This window comes from Vicugna pacos, chromosome 5 (assembly GCF_048564905.1).
Source record: "Vicugna pacos chromosome 5, VicPac4, whole genome shotgun sequence".
Classification (NCBI taxonomy): Eukaryota; Metazoa; Chordata; class Mammalia; order Artiodactyla; family Camelidae; genus Vicugna; species Vicugna pacos.
The window spans coordinates 36,612,553-36,638,400 of NC_132991.1; the positions used below are offsets into that span (position 1 = coordinate 36,612,553).

The 25,848-nt window shown below is 32.8% G+C and overlaps 1 protein-coding gene across 2 annotated transcripts in view; it reads left to right on the forward strand.

The window, feature by feature from the left end:
- The first annotated feature begins 7,338 nt into the window (after positions 1 to 7,338).
- SLC4A10 (solute carrier family 4 member 10) overlaps positions 7,339 to 25,848 on the forward strand; it is a 184,675-nt gene continuing 166,165 nt past the window's right edge. For both annotated transcript variants that reach the window (XM_072961062.1, XM_072961061.1), the window contains exon 1: positions 7,339 to 7,419. In XM_072961062.1, coding sequence (XP_072817163.1) covers positions 7,339 to 7,419 — 81 coding nt within the window. The remainder of the gene's footprint in view (positions 7,420 to 25,848) is intronic.

Consider the following 25,848-nt stretch of genomic DNA (forward strand, 5'->3'; position numbering starts at 1 on the left):
GCTGCAATGAACATATGAACTAGTATTTTCATGTTCTTTGCAAAAGTACCCAGAAGTGGAATAGCTGGGTCATGTGGTAGTTCTGTTCTTGATTTTTTTGAGGTATCTCCATACTATTTTCCATAGTTGCTGCACCAATTTACAGTCCCAGCAACAATGTATGAGAGTTTTGGTCTCTCCAGATCCTCTCCAACATTTGTTATGTCTTGTCTTTTGTGATAATAACCATTCTAAAGGTGTGAGTTGATATCTCATTGTGATTTTGCTCGTGTTGCACTAATAATGATAAGATATTGAACATCTTTTCATGTGCTTGTTGGCTATCTGTATGTCTTTTTTGTAGAAATGTCTCTGTAGCTCCTCTGTCCATTTTTAAATTGGGTTGTTTTTTTTTTGTTGTTGAGTTGTATGAGTTCTTCATGTATTTTTGATATTAACCCCTTTTCATATGTATGATTTACAAATACTTTCTCTCACTCAGTATGTTGCCTTTCATTTGATGACTGTTTCCTTCACTGTGCAGAAGCTTTTTAGTGTGACGTAGTCTCATATGTGCTTTTGTTTTCCTTGTCTTTGGGGTCAGATCCATAAAAACATTGCTATGACTGATGTCAGTAAGGTTACGGCCTGTGTTTTCCTTAGGAATTTTATGGTTTCAGGTCTTACACTCAAGTCTTTAATTCATTTTGAGTTAATTTTTGTGTATGATGTCAGATAGTAGTCTAGTTTCATTCTTTTGCTTGTGGCTGCTCAGTTTTCCCAGCACCATTTTTTGAAGATACTATTATTTCTCCATTGGATGTTCTTTGCATTTTTGTACATATAAGTGTGGATTTATTTCTGGGATTTCTGTTCTGTTCCATTAATCCGTGTGTCTGTTTTTGTGCCAGTATCATGCTGTTTTGAACACAATAACTTTGTAGTATAGTTTGAAATCAGAGGTGTGATACCCCTAGCTTTTTTCTTTCTCAATGTTGTTTTGGATGTTTGGGGTCTTTTGTGGATCCATACAAATTTAGAGCTGTTTTTTTTTCTAGTTCTGTGAAATAAGTCATTGGAATTTTGGTAAGGATTGTATTGAATCTGTAGCTTTCTTTGGGTAATATGGACTCCTAAGTCTATCTGGTCTAAAGTGTTTTTAAGTCTAAAGTTTCCTTAATGATAACCTGTCTGGATGACCTATCCATTGATATAAGTAGGATGTTGTATTTCCCTATTATTATTATATTGCTTTAAATTTCTCCCTTGAAGTCTGTTAATATTTGCTTTATATATCTTGGTGCTCCTCTTTTGGGTACCTAGACATTTATGCATATTATATCTTTTTACTGGATTGAACCTTATCATTATGCAATACCTTTGTCTTTTATTAGTCTTTGTTTTAAAGTCTATTTTGTCTGATATGAGGATAGCTACTTCAGCTTTCTTTTTGTTTCCATTTTCATGGAATATCTTTTTCCAATCTTTTACTTTCAGTCTGTGTGTGTCCTTTCTTCTGAAGTGAGTCTCATGTAGGCAGCATATAGATGTTTTGTTTTTTTAGCCATTCAGCCACTCTATGTGGTGAATTTTGGTTGATGAATTTAGTCTATTTACATTTAAAGTAATTTTTGATAGATATATACTTATTGCCATTTTGTCGTTTTCTGGCTATTTTGTAGTTCCTCTATGTTTCTTTCTTCTATTTTTCTCTTCCCTTGTGTTTTGATGTTTTTCTTTAGTGCTGTGTTTAAATTCCTTTCTCATTTTGTGTATTTACTATAGGCTTTTTCCTTGTGGTTACAGTGAGGTTCATATATAACATGTAAATAGTAACCTCTTTTATACTTTTGATGACATATTTTGCATCTTTTTATTTTATGCATCCCTTAACTAATTATTGTAAATTTAATTAATTTTATTACACTTGTCTTTTAACTCTCCTACTTGCTTTGTAACTTGACTGATCCACTACCTTTATTATATATTTACCTTCTCCAGTGAGATTTTTAGTTTTGTATTATTAATTAGTGCCATTTATTTTCAGCTTCAGTAAGTCCCTTTAACATTTCTTGTAGGGCTGGTGACAAACTCCTTTAGCTTTGGTTATCTGGAAAACTCTTGATCTCTCCTTAAATTCTGAATGATAACCTTGCTGGGTAGAGAATTCTTTGTTGGGAGTTTTTTCTTTTCAGCACCTTGAATATGTCATGCAACTCCTTTCTGGCCTATAACATTTCTGCTGAAAAATCTGCTCATAGTCTTATGGAGTTTCCCTTGTACATAACAAGTTGTTTTTCTCTTGCTGCTTTTAGGATTCTCTCTTTATTCCTAACTTTTATCATTTTAACTATAATGTGCCTTGGTGTGTGTCTTGAGTTCATCTAAATTGGAACTCTCTTGGCTTCCTGGACCTGGATATCTGTTTCCATCCCAGGTTAAGGAAGTTTTCAGCCACTATTTATTCAAATAATTTTTCTAGTCCTTTACTCTCTCTTCTCCTTCTGGGATCCCTATAGTGCAAATGGTATTCTGCTTCATGTTGTCCCAAAGATCCTTAAAGTATCTTCATTTTTAAAAAATTCTTTTTTCATTTTTCTGCTCTATCTAGGTGAGTTCCATTGTTTCATCTTCCAGCTTATTGATTCATTCCTCTACCTCATCCAGACTGCTGCTGAACCCCTCTAATGCATTTTTTAGTTCAGTTAAATCTTCTGCTTAGTACTTTCTTATATTTTCTATCTCTTTGTTGAAGTTATTGCTGTGTTCATTCATTCTTCTCCCAAGTCTGATGTCATCTTTATGACCATTACTTTGAGCCCTTTATTAGGTAGATTGCTTATCTTTGTTTTGTTTAGTTCTTTTTCTGAAGTTTTGTCTTGTTCTTTTGATTAGAACACATTCTTCTATCTTCTCATTTTGCCTAATTTTCTGTGTTTGTTTCTGTATATTAGATAAATCAACCATCGCTCTCAGTCTTTCATTGAAAGAGTGGCCTTATTTAGGAGATGTCCTTTTGGGGCTCGGAAGTGCAATCTGGCCTGGCCACCAAAGCCAGGAGCTCAAGGGATGTCTTCTATGTGGGTTGCATGCACCTTCTCTTTGTGGTGGGGCTGTGGCTGCTACTGCAGCACACTGGTGGGCATGGCTGCCCCCTGGACTGGCTGTGGGGCTCAGCTGTGGCTGCTGCAGTGCATTGGTGGGCAGGGCTGGTCTTTAGACCAGCTGTGGGGCATGGCCAAAAAAAGAATGCTTTATGATTAAAAAAACTTTAATATAAAAAACTTGATTCTTATGGATATTTTTCTGAAATATTTACTATGTTTTTCAGTCTAATGAAAATATGTAAAACTATTAAAATGGAAGTTATTTTAATTACTGAAGATAAAATAAATTATTACGAAGACATAATGATTTATATTGAGGAAAACTTGGAACAAAGATACAAGAATTCTAAATTCTGGCTTTGGCTCTGCTACTAGCTGGCCTTGGACAAATCATTTAACTTTTCTAAATTTCAGCTACCTTATGTGTAAAACAAGGGCTTTGGTTTTCATATTCCCTAAGAAATGAATAATGAGAGCTAGATATGTGATAATTATTATAAAATTCTTACTATTTTTAAGATGTTAATTCTTTATTACTTGGGATCTTTTGATGTTCAGCAGATCATTAAAAAATAGACAAAGTTTTAAGTTTATTTCATCCTTTTGGATCTTTCTTCATTCAAACCGAGGGTTCCTTTGCTAGTGTTCTTCATTGCTTTCAATCACACTTTCGTTAGATAGACTTACTTTCCCTACTTCGTTAGGGAAAATGTAGAGGCATTGTGCTTTCTTATTATGAGAATACCTTAATAACATTGTTATGTGAAGCATACTGTATGAATAAAATTTTTCCATAGAGCAATAGTCTTCTAAAAAATAGGTGTCTATTAGTTTTAACTAGTTAGCCCATGTTAAATTACTGTTAATTGTTATATTTGATGTATGTTAATATAATCCATTAATCAGGTAATGGATTGTAAATGAATACTTTTTTGGCTTATGTTGATCTTATTAACTAAATGGTAGAGAGATTAAGAGCTTCTTTGTATTGTGGATTTTATATTCTTATCGCAAAGATCAATTAAGTGTGCTAGCAAGAAAACACTGAGGAAAATTAAGTTATATATACTAATAAATAATGTCCAGTGACTGATGAAAACAAAGTTTATATCAATGTTATGACAAAATGTATGAAAGAAAAGTGTAATTTTTAGTTTATTTGTCATTTATTTATTCATTTATAATAATTTTGATTGTTCAGCATTAAACATGTTATGGGAAGACACAGAAGAAATGTCATTTTCACAATTTTCTGGCTGTTTTATAAAAAGTAAACATATCCACATGAAATGGATACATGACAATACAACAGGACATGTGATGAAAGTATATTGATGGTAAAATGAAAATATGTAATAATTTAGGAGATGAGGACTAAACCTTGACCTTTGTCTCTACCTCATGTCTCACATTTAATCCCCAAATCCTTTTCCTTCTTACTAAAAAGTGTATCTGGAATCTTTCCATTTCTCTCCATTCCTACTGCTACCAGTTTGGTTCAGGCCATCATTATACTCTGTCCCAAATTGTATAACTTGTCTCTCTTTCTCCACTTTCATTTTATGCAATTGATTCTCTGCCATCGCCAGAATAATCTTAAACTACAAAAATGATTGTGTTAATGGCTTCTCATTCCCCTGAAGATTCAGCTCATACTTTTTAAATAGTTTCTGAAGATTCTTGTGATTAGATCTTGGTTTACCCTTTTTAACCTCATGTTTTCCCTCTGTCCTATTTATCCTTTATGGTCTAATCATGCTGTATTTACCATTCCTTGAATGTGACTTGCCCAGGATCTTCTCAGTTTTAACAGTACTTTCTTAGGAAGATCCTTTTTCATCCCTCGATTAGGGTCAGATGCCTTGCCATCACTCTGGTATCATTTCTTAATATTCTGTTATGACAAAACATACTCATTTAATTGTCTCCTTTTGTGATGGGATATCTTACGCTGTCATGGATTCTCTAGCACAGTATCTGACACATAGAAGTTGTTTAATATTTTCTACATGAAAATAAATATGGAAAGGGAGATGTTACTGCTTAGTAACATGCATTATTGAGATGATAGCTCTTAAAGAATGAGGACATATTTTGATTACAATAGAGTAAATGCTACATATATAAATCATATTTGCCTACATATGATTTTCCATTCAAGCGTGTCATTGTATAGATACAGCCAAAATACCAAACCATTTGTCTGAACATGTGCAGTTAGAGGCAGTAGTTTCTCTAAAGGCATAATCTGAATCAGGCTATTAAAGAAGCCTACTTGTTCTTTCTTTTCTTTCCTTTCCTTTTCTTTTTTCTTTTCTTTTCTCTTCTTTATCTTTCTTTCTTTCTTTCTTTCTTTCTTTCTTCCTTTCTTTCTTCCTTCCTTTCTTCCTTCCTTTCTTCCTTTCTTTCTTTCTTTCTTTCTTTCTTTCTTTCTTTCTTTCTTTCTTTCTTTCTTTCTTTCTTTCTTTCTTTCTTTCTTTCTTTCTTTCTTTCTTTCTTTCTTTCTTTCTTTCTTTCTTTCCTCTCTCTGTCTTTCTCTTTCTTCCTTTCTTCCTTTCTTCCTTTCTCCCTTCCTTCCTTCCTTTCTTTCCTTTCCTTTCTTCAAATAAAAATTGGATATATTTAAGGTATAGTAATTTTTAACCCTAGATTGATTGAGATGTAATTGACATATAACATTGTGCATGTTTAAGGTGTATAACTTGTTAATTTGTTACAATTATATATTGCAAAATAACTACTACCAGAGTGTAACTTTCAAGTATATAATACGATATTATTAAATATAATCTCTATACTGTACATTAGATTCCTAGAACTTACTCATCTTATAACTGGAAATTTGTACTTTTGACCAACATATCTCCTATTCCCCTGTCCCTCAATCTCTTGAAGAGGCCCAGTTTTTAAGACTCATTTTGACTGGTCTCCATGATAATACAAACTATGCTCATCAAATATTATGAGAGTCAGAAGGGAAATTATACTGATTCATTATTAGTCTACACTTACATAAAACATTTTCTGTGTAGCACTTTAGCTGTCATTAAATTTCATTTAGTTTGGTTCACAGGTATATAAATAAATTGTAGATATATCAATAAAGTGTCCATTAATTTAAGCTATACATACAGCGAGGGCTGTTTTAGGGAAATATGCTGTGTTTTGTGTCCTAATTTTGAATTCAATTAAATTGATTATAATTTAGTCTTTGTTTATTTAAAAATATTACCTATTATCTTTAATCACATGATAAAGAGAAACTATTTACATTTATAATTTTGAGGATATTGGTTTTCTATTAGACTACTTTATCTTAAAATTCTTTGATTGTACTGTGTTGTAAAAGAGAAAGAAAGCATTACAAGAACCTTGATGAACAGAAATGAGATGCAATAAAAAATCATAATAAAAATGCCAATAACTTAGGATTCATTCCTAGGTTTAACCATGCAGTTTAGGAATTTGATAATAGCACTTTGTCTTTTGTATACTAAACTCTTCAGAAAATACTATACCTTTTATAATAATATAAAAAATATTTTGATTTGAAGCATGTTGGTCTGAAGAAAATAAAAATGAAGTTCCTGAAAATTAAAAAGTGAATAAGCCTTTACCTATCTGTTTATCTACTGTTATACCTGATTGTCAAAGATTTCCAGAATAAAAATTCATCATTTTAGGGACTTCTAATTTTGATGGGTTGGATAAGTGGTGATACAATTTGGAGGGAGGAAGACTCCTTTAAAAGAGAGAACAATTTAGCTTGTTAAATCATTAAAGCTTAGTCATATATATAGAGTAAACTGCCTAATAATTAAGAACTGACATTTTAACATGATATTTGCAACAGACACATTGGACACTTAACTAAATATAACGTTGCTTATTTTTAAAGGAATGACAAAAAATCAAACTTTCCTTGACAGTGAAATCTTTACAGTATCAGAAGTGGGAAACCTAAAATACGTGGCTCATTCTCTGTTTGGCTGATGCAGAATTGCTCTAAGCAGTAAGCTTACTGTTTTCAGACAGCATTAGCAGCTTCAGCAAATACAACTGTGTCATCCTTCCTTAATGCGTGGTGTTTGTAACTGCAAAGGGGAGATGATAAACAGCATATGAGATCTGATATTTTCATGATGAGTTAAAAAGATACTGATGGACAGATTTGCTGTTTGATGTTTTCTTCACTAGCCCTGAAGATGCTGAGACATAGAGATGGCTGTGATTATCTTTTCTAAGACAGGAAATGCAATCTTTAGGGGTTTCTGGAAATAGAAAGGTCATGCAATCTGGAACCTGTGAGCCTTTTCAATCTCTAAGTCATCAGGTATGACCTCATGAATTATGATGATACTATTAGATTGCAGAGTTATTGTTTTTTCTAGTTCTGAGTCATTTAGAATATATTAATCAATGTAATATTTATTATCAGATTCTCTTTCGGATATTTGAATAAGTAATATTTATAGCAATAGACACCAGCTAAACAATATGACTTTTAGAAGTATGTGTGTGTATGTGTTCAAGTTTGTGTTTAATTTAGCTTTTTATGGGGAAATGGGGAGTAAGGAAAGAGATTCTTTGTATGTGATTAAGGGCAAGGTTTAGAGCTCTACAGGTTTTTCCAGATTAAGCCTGAATATAGTCAAATTGTATCTTTTATTTTGAATGATAAAAATAGCATAAATTGTTCAAACTGGTAAGGATACAGCATAGCTAGTTGCTTATATATAATGACACATTAAAATTTTTATCTGGGATTTCTTAAGCATAGAAACAAATGTTGCTACTGTGCAATCACACAACCACCCAAGTGTGATGAGTGGAAGCATGTTTATTAGCATCTGAACTATAAGCTATTTTCCTGAAATCTATTTTTAGTGTCTAAACTGGTTTAAAAGGCATTGCTTTTAATTCTTTCTCAGATCTATTGAAATAATGATTCTTTTGGCCTTCTTACTGTAGAGATCTGCTGGGGCATTTATTATAGATGAAAGCAGGGGAGAAATCTGTTTTGTTGTTTTGTTTTTTACAAAAAAATCTTGTGACATATAAGCCTGTTTAAGATTTTTGACCCAGAGATAGTGCGCATTTGTTTCCTTTCATTTTCAAAATGAAAAGACTTGATTACATTAAACATAGTAACTACAAAGAGTAGGGAATCATCACAGCAAAGAATTTGAATTTATATACCCATTTTATCCTGAAGCTCTGCTATTTATTTTAAACCATTTTAACCTATTAAGTTATAATACATTTAACTTTGGTTTGTTACAGAATTGCATGCCTCAGTAAGAAACTGTGTCTGTGTTTAACATGCAGTTTTTGAAGGAAATTTATTTTATTTTTTTAGATTACACATATTTCTGCCTCAATTTTAGAGAACTTGGCAGATACTTGACAATGTATTCTGTATTATATGAGCAAAAAAGAAATGAAACATTACAGCATTTCTCAGCAGAAAGATAGTTTTGTCCTCTTGATTCTGTAGCTTGATTAGGATTTAATGCCTCATCAGGGTAAAATGATGTATTAAATATGAACATGTTTTTCAGAAGACTGAAGTGGAAGTCTGAAACAGTGATTTGATTCAGTTAAAGGGTCAGTTTCTCCTTTTTAATTAAAAACACACTAAAAATTATACCTACTGATATTGGCTATAATTTATATGTTATTCAGGCTACTTAGCCAGCTTATATTCTTATTAGTAGGGAAGACTGCCATATTTTTAAGCTTGATTAGTTTTGGAATGATTTGAATATACCTTTTAGTTGCTACAAAACCTGTTTAATCTGTTAGAATTTATTTCCAGTATTTGCATGTATTAGTCACTATGAGTACATTCTGTTTCTTGGCATTGCTTTGGGATTCTTCTAGGTATTGGTTTCACAACATCCTGCTGGATTTTTCACTGTATTTATGACCTTTCAAAAGAAGCAAACCATAAAGATTTTTGGTTACTTCCCTTCACTGGCATTTAAATGGGGATATCTCGATTTTGTGAGGTGAAAAACTACTGTCTTAGAGTTGTTATTTCTTTTACAAATTGGGAGAAAATTCCTCTCTGTTGCTATGCCAAAATACATTCTATTAAGAAGTAAAGATTGGTTAGAATGTTACAGACATTTAAATGTAATGTCAACCTTTTTTCCTGTGTGGCAAGATGTTCTTGACCTTTTGAATAGTGAAATTGATTATAAATCTGCCCAGTAACATGTGGTCATCTTAACAATTGGTCATCTTCTTTTTATAATGGTTACCTCTGCCGGTACCATTTTATACATGCATTTCATTGTACATTGTAAAGGTTTCTGAGGGTAAGCTGTCTGTAAATAACTAAGTAGTTGTTCAGTTCAGTGAACGTTATGTGAAGGCTGGTCACTTGCCCAATTTGATGTTGTGAGAAATACAGAAAAGAAAAAGTTGTTTACTGCTTTTAAGGAGATTATGAGAAAATGTACATTATGAGCTATACTCACATTTTGAATTGAGTTTTTGAAAGTGGTATACTACAATCAGTTTTAATATAACTCATAAACTGGTAAGTCCTAGGATGAGTTACATATAACTCTTTTTTTTCCCTCATATAAATTTCTTGGAAAAATAAAAGATTGGATCAAACTGTATAATTAAGTGTTTTATAATTTTGACAACTGCATTAACTTTTTTTTATAACATTAAATTCTTTTTAATTTATAAACTGGGAGCATTATAAACGGTGAAGCAATAAGATAACTTTATATGTTTTATAAGCCATAGTTTTCAATTTGAGAATCAAGGTAGATCTAGCCCATTGGTGGGAGGCAGAAGCAGGGACCCCAAGAATCAGCTCAAGACAGTGATGTGACCAATCCAGTCTAATTCCAGGCTAGGCATAGGTCATTATGTATACGGAAGGGGGTTTTGACTTCACAGGGACTAAACTTTGGGAATAGGGAATAGCAAGTTTGGGAGCATTTGATGTTAGGTTGGTCATTTGGGGGAGTCCTTTGAATTAAATGGGGAGGGTAAGATTCACCTTAGGTTCAGAGAAGGGGACTGGGAGAAACTAGTAGGGAAGCAGACTTTAGCCAGCTGGCTGTTGGACATCCAGGCACTACTCTCTTCTCTTTCATACCAGTATGCTTGGCTGAAAGTATCAAGGAGGTGGGTAGAGAAAATCCAAAAACTGGGGCATGATGCCCAATATGCCTGATTTCTTAAATTAGAGCAATAGAAAATTGGTTTGCAGATTCTTCTGGTTTGTATAGTACGGTGGTTAAACATTCAGATTGCCATGTTCACAAAGTTTAAATCTTAGTGGCATAGCTGTTTAATCTTGGGCAAGTTACTTAACCTTTTCGGGTCTTAGTTTCCTCAGTTGTGATATAGGGATAGTAATGGTGCCTACCTTGAGAGTTGTGAAGATCAAATGAGTTAATATATATACAGAACTTGTAAGAGTACTGGTATATACCAAGCATGTTATTGCCGACATTATCCGTTGGCAGACGTTATCATATACACTCTAAGAACTAGGATACGCTATTGGCAGATGTTCATAATGGTCGTCATGTAGTTCAGTTTTGACCCCTCTTCCTCACTCTCCTTATCCAATAAGAAATTCAGTCAGAATTGGTGCACTGAAATAAAGATGGTTATAAAAAGGCAAACAAAGAAACACATGCTACAGCTGATTAAATTCTAACATTTACTGACTACAAGAATTGTGACTTGATGAAAAATTTTGTGTTTAAATTTTTGCATCTGCTTACTAGCCTGATTTAAACTTTTATTAGGATTCGGTGTGTGTAGATCTTTTGCTTTCCTATAGTATACCAACTACTTCATGACAGAAAGATTACTGGGCCTTGGGCAAATTTAACAGCAATGTCAAGTCTTTTTTAGTAATCATTGAAGATTAAAATTGAGGAGTAAAAATCAAGGTCTAGATAAAATAATAGAGAAGGTTATATAGCTTAGGTTTAATAATCTGAGTTATTTTTACAATCATCAAAAATGTCCTGGATAAAAACTCACTGAAAGTTATACACAACTTGTTTTAATAATTTTATTTGTTAATGAGTATTTTTATTCTAGATGAAAGACTAAAATGAAATATGTTATAAATACAATACTATATATGAATAGAATAATTCAGGTTCCTATTTGATAGAGAATAATAATCTGAACTGCTGATATTTATTTAATGTAAAAATATCAATTTGCTTAAAAATTGTCAAGCTCCTAAGTACAAGTGAGTAATTTGATATTTGGGTAAAATCTAAATCTAAGGCTTAATCTTCAGTGTTACATTTTGTGACATCTTTGCATTTTGGTTCTCTTCTCTTGAGCAATATTCTCAATGTGCAGCTATTTCCCCCATACTGGCACAGGGTCATTCACATCTCAGCACAATGCGATTTGTTTAAACAAACAAACGAAAAAACAAACATTACAAAACCCTACAGTGTTCCAATAAGTACAATACTAGGCAAGGATGTAAAGATCTGAAGGTCCTTGCCTTCAGATAGTCATGGGTAGTGAATCACAAACACTAAATACAAGTAACTATGACAGAATGTGGAAAGTAGGGAGTGCCATTGAGATTCAAAAGAGGGATGAAAGAATCATAAAGTATTTTGCTGTGAGTTCAGTTGGCAGAATATTTCAAGCTGACTAGGGAGAGGAGAAGAGAGGTTAGATGAGGAGTTGGGGAATTATGGCATGGTAGCATCTGAAGTAGACCTTGATGCCTGATCAGGATAGGGGAAAAGTCATTTGGGGCAGAAGGAAACATGAACAAAAGTTGGGAGGCAGAAAGCAAATAATGTATTTGAATAGTGTGGAGTAGTTCATTTTGGCTTATAGCCAAGTGGGGTAGTTCAGACCATCACAGGGAAGATTTTCTGAGACCAGATAATGAATCTTGAATATTAGATTATGTTTTCTAAACTGAGAACATTTCTGCGCTGAACTACTTATTCTTGGGAGAAAATGAAAAAAAAAAAAAAAACCTCAAAGAGCAGTACCTATATTTTTGCATTCATTTTCAGAGCTCTAACCCTCTTGAGACTTTGAAAATGAAAATTAAATTCCTGAGTAGATTTAGTAGTTAGTTGACAAGGCAGGGGGTAGAAGCAAAAGGAAATATTTTAATAAAATTCTCTATCAAAGTTGCACGTGAGAGCATTTCTCAGTCTATCCACAACCGCTCAAAAGTCCTAGATTTCAGATCCTAAGAGACCTCCTGCTTGTCCCTGATGTAAACTCTATTTTATTGGTAGGTAATCTGATTTAGCGTTGGCTTAAGTATTTTTTAACATTTCCTAGACCAAGGACAATCAAGAGGGATCATTTTAATACAATGAATATGCATGTCACTATGGTGAATATTTGGATAATAAGGACTTCGTCTAAGGAAAAACTGGAAAAAGAAATTGCTATTATAATCATGTTAGTCACAGGGATATTTTAGCTTTGCTCTTTGGTAGTATAGGAATGATAAAGTAAACCATTGTTGCTAATACTTTAAATATCACTTTGAAATCTGTACTCCATACACCAGAATTTATTCAGTATTGCCCAGGGGTAGAAAAAAGCTGGTAACATCTAAGAGCAGATTTCCTTTAGATACGACATCTGGGATGGGACTTTTGTTATCAGACCCTGAAGGATGACTTTTGTACATAGGAATTGTGAAAAAAATGGAACTGAATACTCTCATTTAGTACATCATTCATATAAAGTATGTCAGAAGTAAAACTCATAGAATTCTACAAGTGTGAGTAAAAACGAAAGCAGCCACAGTTGCTCTTCTGGCCCTTTATTTAGATTAATAGCAGACCCATATAATTGAGAACACTCTGCTTCCTCCTGTAGAAATCTGCATTATTTGAAAACGTATTTTCTGGAAGTTCTTGTAAAGTTGTTCTTATTAATCCTGTGACTTAACATTGCCTGGGAAAGAGCCACACATATAGTAGGAGCCCAATAAATTTTTAGTACTTGTTTAAGAATCATAGACCCATTTCTTGGAGAAACCTTGAAGATCATTAGGCTTTGGGTTGCTTTAAAACTTTTAAACATTTAAACACTTCTTTCCTCAGAAAAAAACAGGTAAAAGACACTGAAATGATCCTTTCCCTATCCCAAGCCTTTTAAAAATAATAATACAGGAATATAAATAAGCTAAAAAGATAATTGAACATTCCTTTTCAAACTTCTCTTTCTAAAAGGCAGCAGAGCTTGGTTTCAGTGAAGTACACTGCAAAATATGCTGCATACAAATGTATACCATCTATTTCTATCCATTCCTTTTTTCAGATTTTACTCAACCTTGTAAGAATATTTATTGAGTCTGTTGTGTAGTATGGAGGGAGGCAGTACAGCACATTAGTTAAGAGCTAGAGTACTAGAGCTGGACTCCCTTGTTTGGAGCCCATATTTTCCATTTACAGGCAGTGTTTATTTTAGTAATGTTACCTAATCTCTCTCTCTTCCTCACTATTATCATCTGTAAAATGAGGATACTGATATGCCAATCTCTAGGTTTGTAATGAAAATCAATGGAATTAATGGATTAATGTAAGTAAGTTACTTGAAACAGTACTTAGCTTAACAAATACTAGTTATTATAATTACTCCCCACTGGACTAGGTAAAGTTGAGAAAGCTACAAAAGATGAAGATATAAAACAAATCTCTCTCTTAAAGGAATTTACATTAGAGTATATGTTAAGTATTATATATACATATACACATGCACAAACACACACATTTAGTACATATATATGTATACATACACACACATTATACTTTAATTATATATAGTATGCTAAAAAGAAACTGAATAGCTTACCTAAGATCAAAATTGCCAGCAAAGATAGGATGATCAAACCAGGAGGTCTAAACTCTAGAGCTCCTGCTCTTAACCAGTCTGTTACACTGCTTAGGGTTACATACGCCTGAATTAGATAGCCTTGTATAGGTTAGTGTGTTCTTAATGTCAAATTGAGATGAGAGATATCAAGGTAAACTGAAGAGGGGTGGGTATAGCTCAGTGGTAGAGCACATGCTTAGCGTGCACAAGGCTGTGGGTTCAATCCCCAGTACCTCCATTAAAAAAAAAAAATCAAGGTAAGCTGAAAGTGCTGTGGAAGACTTCATGGAAGAGTTGTGATTTGACCTTCATTGACTTTCATATGACACATTCTTTCTGATCTCTCTTCCACCACAAATAGTATATGTAAGGTCTTTAGCACAGTTTCTATCATTGGTACTCAATAAATTATAGTTGTCATTATTGTTATTATCATAATCTTTGTGATAATTTCTTCTCAATATCCCCTAATTGGTGCAGTGTACTATTTAAAAACCGTGACTCTAATCTATACTCATGACTTAACTTACCCATCAGTGATTCTTAATTGTAACTATGCATCAAAATGAAATGTTTAGCTTTTTAAAAATATTGATGCCCCAGGCTTATTTCAGAAGTACTAAATAAAGTCTTTGGAGATAGAGCCTAGCTTCTACATTTTCAAAATCTTTCCAAGTAAATCTAATGGGCAGCCAAAATTGAGCTGCTGCTTTACTGGTGATCAATTCCAAATCTATAGCTTAAATCTACATCTTAACCTCTGTCTAGTGTTCCAGACATTGCATCTTGTTAGACATCTCTGCTGATTTATCTTATAAATATATCAAAGTTGATCTCTCTCATAGTCAACTCATTATTTTATCTTCAAAACCTCCTTGTCTTTCCTAGCATGATGACTTGAAATAATTTTCAGCTTTTTATCTCAACCCTAGATTCAGTTGCTCACCAAGTTATGTAGATTCTTTCTCCTGAGGAGTCCAAAATTTACCTTTTCTTTCCATTTACCATTGTCTTGATCTCTGTGTGAGTTCACATGCATTTCTCATCTGGACTATTGTAATCATTTCTTAATTGGTATCTCTTTTTCTTCCCATTGTTCATCTTCAAAGCAACCTACTCACCACTCAGCTGTCAGAGTATTCTTTCTAAAATGGAAACCAGGAGCAGGCATTTGTCTACTTAAGCTCATTCTAAGGCTCTCCATTTCCTTCATGATTATTTTCACAGTTCAAAAAAGTGAGAATATATGATATTTATCTTTCCCTGTCTGACTTATTTCACTTGGCATAATGCCCTCAAGGTCCATCCATGTTGTAAATGACAAGATTTCCTTCTTTCTCATGGCTAAATAATATTCCATTGCATTTATTTTATTCATTCATTTATCTATTGATGGACATTAGGCTGTTTCCATATCTTGGATATTGTGAATAATGTGGCAACAAATATGGGAGTGCAGACATCTCTTTAAGATAGTGGTTTTATTTCCTTTGGATATATCATTAGAAGTGGGACTGCTGGGTCATATGGTAGTTCTATTTTTAATTTTTTGAGGAATGAGGAAATGACATTTAAACTTAACCATCTTTAGTTAAGCTGAGTCTAAATTATACTGGTTAGATAAAGATACGCTGTCTCCATCCTTTTAAAATGCTCTTCTCTTTGCCTGTAATGCCTTTGGTCCCTCACTTCTCTTATTTTTGCCCGCCTAACTCATTCTTATGCCTCAAGATTTATTTAGATTAGGCCTTACCTCCTGTTGAAACATTCCCTCATCCCTTAAGAGTGAATAAGGTGGCTTTTCCTTATGTTCTTCTGGATTCTAATATTTAGTTTAAATGAAGCACAATACATGTTGTATTGTAGTCATTGACTTTCCTGTCTTGACTATGAACTGCTTAAAGGCAAGTAGTGTCTTTTATTTTTTCAAAGCCAGCATGAATATAGTTCCTGACACATTGTAACTACTTAATTAAATTTTTGTTGACTATCAGAATGGGTAATGAGTATGAAATATTCATGGAAAATATGGCCTACACCACTTTGGACACCATTAGGAATTCATATTAGTTGAGGTGTATATGTAGGGTTGGAGCAGACACTGAAGTGTTTTAAAGTTAAATTAAAGAATTTTAGATTTTATACCTAACTAATATAATGCCTTTGCAGTGTAGCACATTTCTTAAAAGTATTGACCTGTCTTCAAACCCAGTGTTTACCTCTTAGTAGCTGAAACTTCCTGGGAAGGTTTCTTAGCCTCTTTAAGTCTCAGAATACTGAACTGTTTTGAAGACTTTTAATGAATAAAATTGTGTAAAGTTCTAGCACTGTGCCTGGCACATTGTAAGCCTTACAATATTACTACTTATTATTATTGCAATTATATGCGACACTGAGAAAAATCAGACAGCTAGGGAGCTAAAAGTTTCAAAATGTAGAGTTAGAATTATGCAATGATAGACCATTCAGGTGGCAATCAGAAAACCAAAATTTTAGTTCTAGCTTTGCTATTGGCTTACTCTAAAGCTTGAATGTGTCTTAATTTGCTCATACAAAAAATTACAATAAAGTAGTAGTGTTAATGCTTTTCTTATCAGAATGTTGTAATCATTTGAGATGACTAAAGAAAAAAAAACTTTCAAATTATGAAGAGTAGGGATTTATATTCCTTGACGTCACCGATACCACCATGCTTTTGTACGGCTATGCCATTTGCTGGAATGCTCTTCTTATTCACCCTTATAATCTTACTTATCTTTTAAGACTCAGTTTAAGCATCAGTTAGTGAGATTTGATGGTCATTTCTATATTCCTTAGAATACTAAGCTTACCCCTGGTACAACATTTACCATATATAACATTTGAAAAAATAAATACTTTTATGTCTTCTCCCAAAGAATGTAAAATTCTAGAAGGTAAGTATGTTTTTAAATTCAGTATTACCACTAGTAGTACAGATTCTGGCATATATTAAATTATTAGTAAATATTGACTCAATAAGTGGATTACATTATATAAATTTAAGAATACTAAAGTATCACTTAGAGCAGCAAAAAAGTTTCTGAAGCAAATCTGTTTGCTGTGAACTGGAGATTAGAAAAATGTGTTAACAGTTATAGTGAACTATAATAGTAGCAGAATAAATATTAGTAATAGAATAATAGTAATAAGAAAGTATTTTTCTGGTTGATATTTTCTGAAAATATCTAAAGATGAGGGAAAATCAGGAGACTTCAGGTACAACTATCAGATAGAATACACACAGCTACTTTTCCTTTCTCCTAAAATCCTATGAAAAAGACAATGGTATTTTTAACTTTTTCTCTACACCAAAACTAAATTAAGGTGGGGAGAATGGGAGAAGGATAAAAAGCAGTAACACAATTTTGTGAGCAAAAATGCAGAAGGAAAATGTTCAGTGACTTGTCTAACTGAGAAAACAGAATTGTAAACTGGTAATGGCAAAATTGAGAACCAGTCCAGTTTATACTGAAGCAGCCTGAGATGCACCAGGTACCTCTGAAAGAGAGAATCAAGCTGCTGAAGTAAAGAGTATTGCATTAAAATTCATATACTTTTCCTGATGATCTTGCTCCTTTACTTCAGCCAACCAGGCAAATATCTCACCTCTACCTCAGCAGTAGACTAGAATTTTATTCTATGGAGGGGGTGAAATAGAATCTCTTTAGACTGAGTAACCCAGGAACAGATGAGGTCATAAAGCACTGTATTAAAAACAGCTTCAGTAAGAATACTGCCATCCCAATTCTCTCCCTCCATTTTGCTCCTAGAAAGCTGGCAGCCAAGCCTTTATCTACCGGACAGAATAATGAAGGATCCAGCTGTACTCTAACCAGCTCAGGAGGAAAGTTGACATCAGGGTTCCCCAAAGAAACAGCCTAACCAGACGACATCACTTTATAGTATGCTCAAAGTTGAGAAACCCTATGCATATACTCCAGGCTTCCAATTAGGTTTTTGGTTTCATACTTTAAAATTATGAGCACAAAACCAAAGGCCATGAGACCTCTGAGGAAAACTTCCAACATAAAAGATAGAGGCCAATGATGTTTTGGATTTAACACCAAGAACAGAGGCAACAAAAGCAAAAATAAACAAGTGGGTTACATCAAACTAAAAAGCTTCTTCACAGCAAAGGAAACCTTCAACAAAATGAAAAGACAACCTACTGAATAGGAGAAAATATTTGCAAATCATATATCTGATAAGAGGTCAATGTCTAAAATATGTAAAGAGCTCATACAACTCAATAGCAAAAAAAAAAAAACCCAGTTTAAAAATGGGCAGAGTACCTGAATAGACCTTTTTTCCAAAGAAAATATGCAGACGGCCAATAGGTGCATAAAAAGATGCTCAACACCACTAATTACCAGGGAAATGCAAAAAAAAAAACCCACAATGAGATATCACCTCACATCTGTTAGAATGACTATCATCAAAAACGTAAGAAATAACACGTGTTGGTGGGGATATGAAGAAAAGGCAACACTTGTGCACTGTTGGTGAGAATGTAAATTGGGGCAGTCACTATGGAAAACAGTATGGAGACTCCTCAAAAATTGAAACTTGAACTACCATATGATCCAGCAATTTCACTTCTGGGTATTTATCCAAAGAAAACAAAAATATTAACTCAAAAGATATTTATATATATATATATCCTAATGCACATTACAGCATTATTTACAATAGCCAAGATACAGAAACAACCTCTGTTCATTGACAGATGAATGGATAAAGAAAATATGGTGTATATATGCAGTGAAATATTATTCAGCTATAAAAAGAATGAAATCTTGCCATTTGCAACAAGATGTGTAGAATTTGAGGGCATTATGCTAAGTGAAATAAGTCAGACAGAGAAAGACAAATACCATATGATCTCACCTATATATGTAATCAGAAAACAAAAAAAATGAGCTCGTAGATACAGAGAACAGATTGGTGGTTTCCAGAGGTAGAGGATGGAATGGGTGAAATGAGTGGAGGGAGTCCAAAGGTGCAAACTTCCAGTAATAAAATAAGTCATGAAAGTTTAATGTATAGTGTGATGCCTATAGTTCAAAATACTGTTGCATGTATGAAAGCTAAGAGAGTAGATCTTAAAAGTTCTCATCACAAGAAAAAAATTTCTGTGAGTATATATGTTCACAGATGTCAACTAAATTTATTGTGGCGACCATTTTGCAATATATACAAATATTGAATCATTATGTTGTAAACCTGAAACTAATATAATGCATGTCAATTATACATCAAGAGCAAAAAGAGACCAAAACAAATAGGAAAAAGAAAACTATTCTATCATTAATATAAATACCCTTAGAGAGATAAGATAATGTGCTCATTCAAGAAAAAGGGTGTTATCACACAGGAACATTGAAAGAATAAATGAGTCCTTGGAAATTAAAAATACGATAGCAAAAATGAAAAACTAAATAGAACTTACGAAAGACAAAGATGAAGTACTCTCCCAGAACATTGAGAGGAAGGTGAAAAATAGGACAGAAAGAATAAGAAAGTTGGAAGATACAAGGTCCAGTATCTGAGATAGCAGTTCTATAGAGAACAGGGGAAAAGAGAGAAGAAATAATTCAAAATAAATTTTGAATCTTTTGAGAACAGAAAGACATGTTTCAAGATTTAAAGGGCACAATAATTGCCCAGAACAATAAATAAAGGTATTCATATACCAAGGCAAATCATTATGAAATTTTAGGAGACTAAGATTAAAGAGATCTCAAAGGCTTTCAGAATGACAATCAGTAAACTTCTATCAAGACTGACAAATAGAAGGCACAAATTCCCAATATTAGGAATGAAAAGGAATATTATTATAAACCCTTCAGACATTATAAGGAGTACTAGGAAAAACTCTATGTATTTGTCAACTTAGAAGAAATGGATTAATTCCTTGAAAGTAACATATTACCAAAAATCACCTAGGATGAAATATAGTCTTATAATATTTAAATTATTTGTATTGTATTTGGAAGTATACTAGATTATTTATGAACAAGAAAAGTGTTCCTTGAGATGTGATTCAAATTCTGTTTTGCTGGCATTAGCTCCTTCCATCTCTTCCAATGAGAAGTTCCAATTTTATGCTTTCCAGGCATACTCTTAGAGGTCATCTAGTCTAGTATCTCCCCAACGTAGAAACACCATTCACAATATCACAATATGTCTGATCTTTCCTTGAACAAATCCAGTGATAGAGAGATAACCACTGCACATGGAAGGCCACTCCATGTTTGGTAAGTTATGTTTAGAGGTATTGTTAAATTATAAGACGACCTTTGTATCCACAGGATTGATCTGTCTATCCATCTGTATAAAACAAATGGATTGAAATCATAGGAGGCAGACTTTGGTCTCATTCATGTATTCATTCATTTACTCTCTCATAAATAAAATATTAATTAACAATTATTCATTAATGAATTAATTATACAATATACAGTCATTTTTCTGTATAATCACCATTTTGCATATGAGGAAACTGAGGCACAAAGAACTTGCTCAAAGTCACATGACTAAGTAAGTAGTAAGTGTCAGAACTGGATATGAACCCCACAGGTCTGGTTCTAGAGAGTTTCTTAGCTACCACTCCACTTCCTCTTATGGACCTCAGTTTAGTGCCTATTGACAGTATGAATTTAATAAATGAGAGATATCTATAGCTATAATGCTAGCTATAAGTTAATTTTGGCTATTTCTGTTATATACTAAGTAGAAAGGCAGATTAATCACATGTATTTCTAATAATTGGAGTTCCGTTCTTCTAAGTAGTGGATGAAATTCTCAAGTCTCAATTATACATAGGTTTAATTCAGATAATAAATAGCTTTTGGCCTTTTGAAGGGAATAAATAATTGAGAAAAATAAGTTATCATCAACAGTATTATATACATTTTTACTCATTTTTTTTCTTTTTTCCTCATTTCTCATTTCAAAGTTAATTTCATTTTTTCTGTGTTTAGGATATTTTAATTTTCTTTTGCTATGTCCTTTGAATTTTGAAATAATTAGAAAATTTAAGAGCACAGCTTTTTCTTGTTCGGTTTTGTTCTTTTACAGATCTAAGGGGGAAAGTAAATAAAATGGCTCTTCTCCATTCCCTCTCCTACATTTTTGACATTTGCTTAAACTTGCTGTTAAATGTAATAGAGGTCAATTTTTTTAGTAAATTACATGACTGCTCAGATTTCCACCACTTTACTAATGATATGATAAAATGTATCACTAATAAACGATCACTGAGGTTAAAGAACTGCTTAGATTTGCTTATTTTACTTTTTAAACTAATTATTTAACCACTACATTTTTCATCACTCAAGCGTATACCTGAAGTATCTTTTTACTGCTTGTTTTCTTATCACTGAAGTTCATCTTCTACTGTTTTATTTATCTTATTCCTCAGTACCATTTTAGTTATCTAAAAATACCTTGAAATTTCCCTGTTTATTTAATCTGTAATGCCTTACAAATACTATTTTATTATTTTTTCTCGTTGGCCTTATTTGTTAGTATTACTAATATTAGAAAACTTCTATCTTTAGTTTGCAAATTATGGAATATTTAAGTCCAATTTATCTGTGAATCATTAAACTACAGATACTATGGGCTTATTTAAGTTTAAATAACTCGTATAATTTTGACTGTTGTGTAGGGCAACTCAGAACTGTCCTGATTTATGCTAAGCAAGCTAAATACTTGTGCAGTATTCTGATTTTGTAGATTCTTACAAAGCTTTAAAGAACAAGCTTTTATTCACAATGGAATATGTAGAAATTGCTGATTTTATTTAAAAATTTATAGTATACCTTTATCCCCTTCCTTTAATTGATACTTATGTCTCCTACAAATCTATAGTATCTCAGCAAAAATACCAGGATTTGGGGTGCAAGAATGGAGAAAAATATTAATATATGGGAGGATTATGTGTTATAATTCATTTTTATAATCTAAGCTGAAGCACCGATAGGTGCTGAATACAAACATGACCCTTACACTGAAGAAGAAAACAGTTCAATATAAAAAAATTCAAGTATTGTAGAACTAGAAAGGATCTTAGAGATCATGAAGTAATTTTTAAATTCATCTTATTTTTATTTTATTTATATTTATTTATGTCCTTCAGTTTCTTGACTCAAGATTACTTTTGCGTCTCAGACATTCTCCCTGGGATCATTTTATTTCTTCGTGAAGCATAAACTTAGAAGTTCCTTCAGAAAGATGCCTTGATGATGAATTCTCTCAGTTTCTGTGTCTGAAGTCCTTTCTTGAATGATAGCTTAACTGGTTATCTATGTCTAGAATAATAAGTATTTTTTCCCCAGTATCCTGAAGATATTATTTTATTGGTTTCTGTTTTTATTAGCTTGTTATTCCTTTGTAAGGAATCTGTATTTTAACTTGCTGCTTTAGAAATATGCTATTCTGCAGATTCACATGATACGTGTCTGTGTGAATTGCCTTCTAATTATCTTGTTTGTGATTCATTGTGATTCCTGAATCCAAGGATTCATGTCTTCTACCAATTCTGGAAAATGTTTACATACTATTTTCAAACAGTACTTTCCCCTTATTTTTCTAGTCTTATTGTCTAGAATTCCAATTAGGCATATGTTGGACTTTATTATATTATTCTCTATTTAAAATGATCTATTTCTTATTTTTCACATTGTCATCCTGTGCTATCTTCTGTATATTTTTTCAGATCTTTTCCCCAGTTCCCTAATTCTTATATCATCTGCCTAGCCCACTGTTTTACCTGTTCGTAGAGTTTTTAATTTAAAGAATATTATATGTATAATTATTATATTACATATTATATCATTATGTATTATATAACATCATAGATACATAATTATTTTTCTACTTTATAGAAGTCCTACTTTTTTCACATCAGCATTTTCAGTCCTGTCCCAGGCTTTAGAACTCTTCTTTCCAGGCATTTGGATTGTAAGGAGAAACAAATCAGTAGCTTCATAGTTTAATGCCAAGTCATTCCTGCTCTGGGTCCCACTAATGTCTTTCACCCTTATTCAAATAAATAGGCTTTTTTCTTGATACTTATGACCAAACTACCACTTTGCCCCCTTATCTGCCTGCAAAGATACATTGATCTTTTAAAAATCAACTCAAGTATCTAATTTAATGTAGCTTTTACTGACTTTCTTGGAGAAAAAGAGTAACTTTTATGGTAGAATTTCATCTGTATGAATTTCTTTCACAATTCCATTGTGTGTTGGACCTAACATGACGTCTGTAAACTCTTTGAGGGAAGGAACTATATCTTAACTGATTTTTGTGGCTCCAGACGTACAAATAATAATATAAATAACATTTATTGAGAACTTAATACATGCTTGGCAAACTTTTCATGTATTAATAAGTCACTCAAGACACAGAAAAATTACATAAGATGCCTAAAGTCACACAGCTAGTTATTAACTGAAACAAGAGTTAAATCCAGGTGGTATGTGGTCCCACAAACTCTCAGCATTTATCCAACACTGCTTTTCTGTTGATCTCCTAAACGAGATTGTCAGCATCAGAGGGATAGGTTATACCACCAAGGGCTTGGACTTGAGCTCCAAACAAGCTCATGGAGATGTGGCAGATGCTTAGGGGAGGACACAGCAGGACAAGTAAGGAAGCCCTACAAGGCAGATGGAGCCTCGGAGGGCATGTTGTGTGCAAGCAACATGAAAAGAGTAAAGACAGCATGAGGCAGCAGTAAGGAAATTTAACAGCATTTATCATCATTTTCTGGGTACAAAATTCAGTTCCTTAGCAGAACTTAGACTTTAAGAGGACTTTTAAGAGCAAGGCGGGAGTCAAGTCCAGGAGTTGAAACAAACAAATGTGTAAGATCAGGTGGGCAAAGAAGGCATGAACTCAGTTATGCAGGTATCACTGACCATTGAAATACTTTTGCCTAATCAAAATTGTTCCTAATTTCTCACTTTTTATTCTTAAACCATCAGATGTTAGGCCCTTTATGAGAAATAGTGTTCTTTAGGCCACAGTGGCAGAAATGAGTGCAGTTTTGTGTGTTGTGCTGAAATTAATCCTAAGCCAGAAATAATAGCTTAGCATTGAAACATTTTCACCACTGAAGATTTTCAACATTTCAACATTTCATCCTGTTTCTGGACTACTTCATGTCAAAAGACTAACTTCTCTGACCTAACTGTGTAGTCTCCCAACTGGCCTTTAAAGTTTGCATGATGGAGTGTTCCAAGTAAATGAGATGAGAAAAATCTTGAAATTTTTACATGATGATTCAGTTTATGCCTTCTTATCCTTATTCCTATGACAAAGGATTTTTCTCTAATTCTTAGTCTCAGTTCTATTTTTTCTTGTATGTGTAAAGATGAAAAACACATTTGCTTTGCATAAGTAAATGAAACCTAATTGCCACCTCCCCAATTAGACACTTTAGAAGTGGACTCACTGCTTTTTTATTTAAAAAAAAATAAGGAGAAATAATGATTTATTGGGCTACTTGAGAATAAATACATTTCATGTTATTTAATTAATACAGTATATAAGGTAGATTGTACTCATATGATTACCATGAAATGGTAGTCTATATTTTAAAGTAGATACCAGATTTTAAATCTCTAATTTTGAAGTCATATGCAAGTAAAAATATAGGAGTTCATTTATTTTATTAAAGTATAATATTACCAAGTGAAATTCAAAATTAGCTTGACATATGCTTAGATTTCAATTCATCTAGTATTTATTGAATTCTTATGATATGTTAATCTCTGAGCTGATGCTTTCACATCTGTTGCCCTGTGTAATATAGCATTATACAATCAGAGGTTAAACAGTTGACCTTTTTATATTTGTATAACACTTTAGCTTACATGTAAAAATAAAAAAATGGGATGCCTCCAGAGTAAATATGAATGCATATATTGAATATCAACATTGAATCCAAGTGTTAATGTTCAACTTTCTTATTTTCATAATTTAAAATAAAAGATAATGAGGAGGTAAATAAGAAAAACAAGAAGTTAAAATTCTGCATGTCTTATTTAATGAAACAGTAGCAACACATTATTAAAGCAGAGTATGAAAATAATGTGGTATGTGAGATGCCACGAGTTATAAAAAAAAAATGTTTTAACCTTGTGAAGTGAGTAAAATCAACAGTTTTCCGTGACGTATTTTAACATAAATGAGAATTGACAAGTTTGGAGTCTTTGGAAATAATAAACTCTTAAGAGATTATACTCCCTTTAAAGTTGTTGCAAACTAATGGCTTTATTTCCCTGTGCTGTACAGTATATGCTTGTTGCTTATCTATTTTATACATAGTAATTTGTATCTTCTTAATCCCATACCCCTATCTTGCTTCTTCCCTTCCCTCTCCTTGGTATCTGACTAGTTTTTTCCTGTATCTGTGAGTCTGTTTCTGTTTTGTTATATACATATGTTTGTTTTATTTTATAGATTCCACATATAAGTGATCACATAGTATTTGTCTTTCTGACTTATTTTACTAAACATGATACTCTCTAGGTCCATCTATGTTGTTGCAAATGACAGAATTTCATTCTTTTTATGGGTGAGTAATATTTCATTGTGTGTGTGTTCTTTATCTGTCATCTATTGATGGACACTTGGGTTTCTTCCGTATCTGGGTTATTGTAAATAGTGCTGCTAAGGCAATCTTGAGAAAAAAGAACAGACCTGAAGGAATCATGCTCCCTGACATCAGACTGTACTACAAGGCTTCAGAGTCAAAACAACATGATACTGGCACAGAAATACACACATAGATCAGTGGAACAGAATAGAGAGCCCTAAAATAAACCCACACACCTATGGTCAATTTATCTACAACAACGGA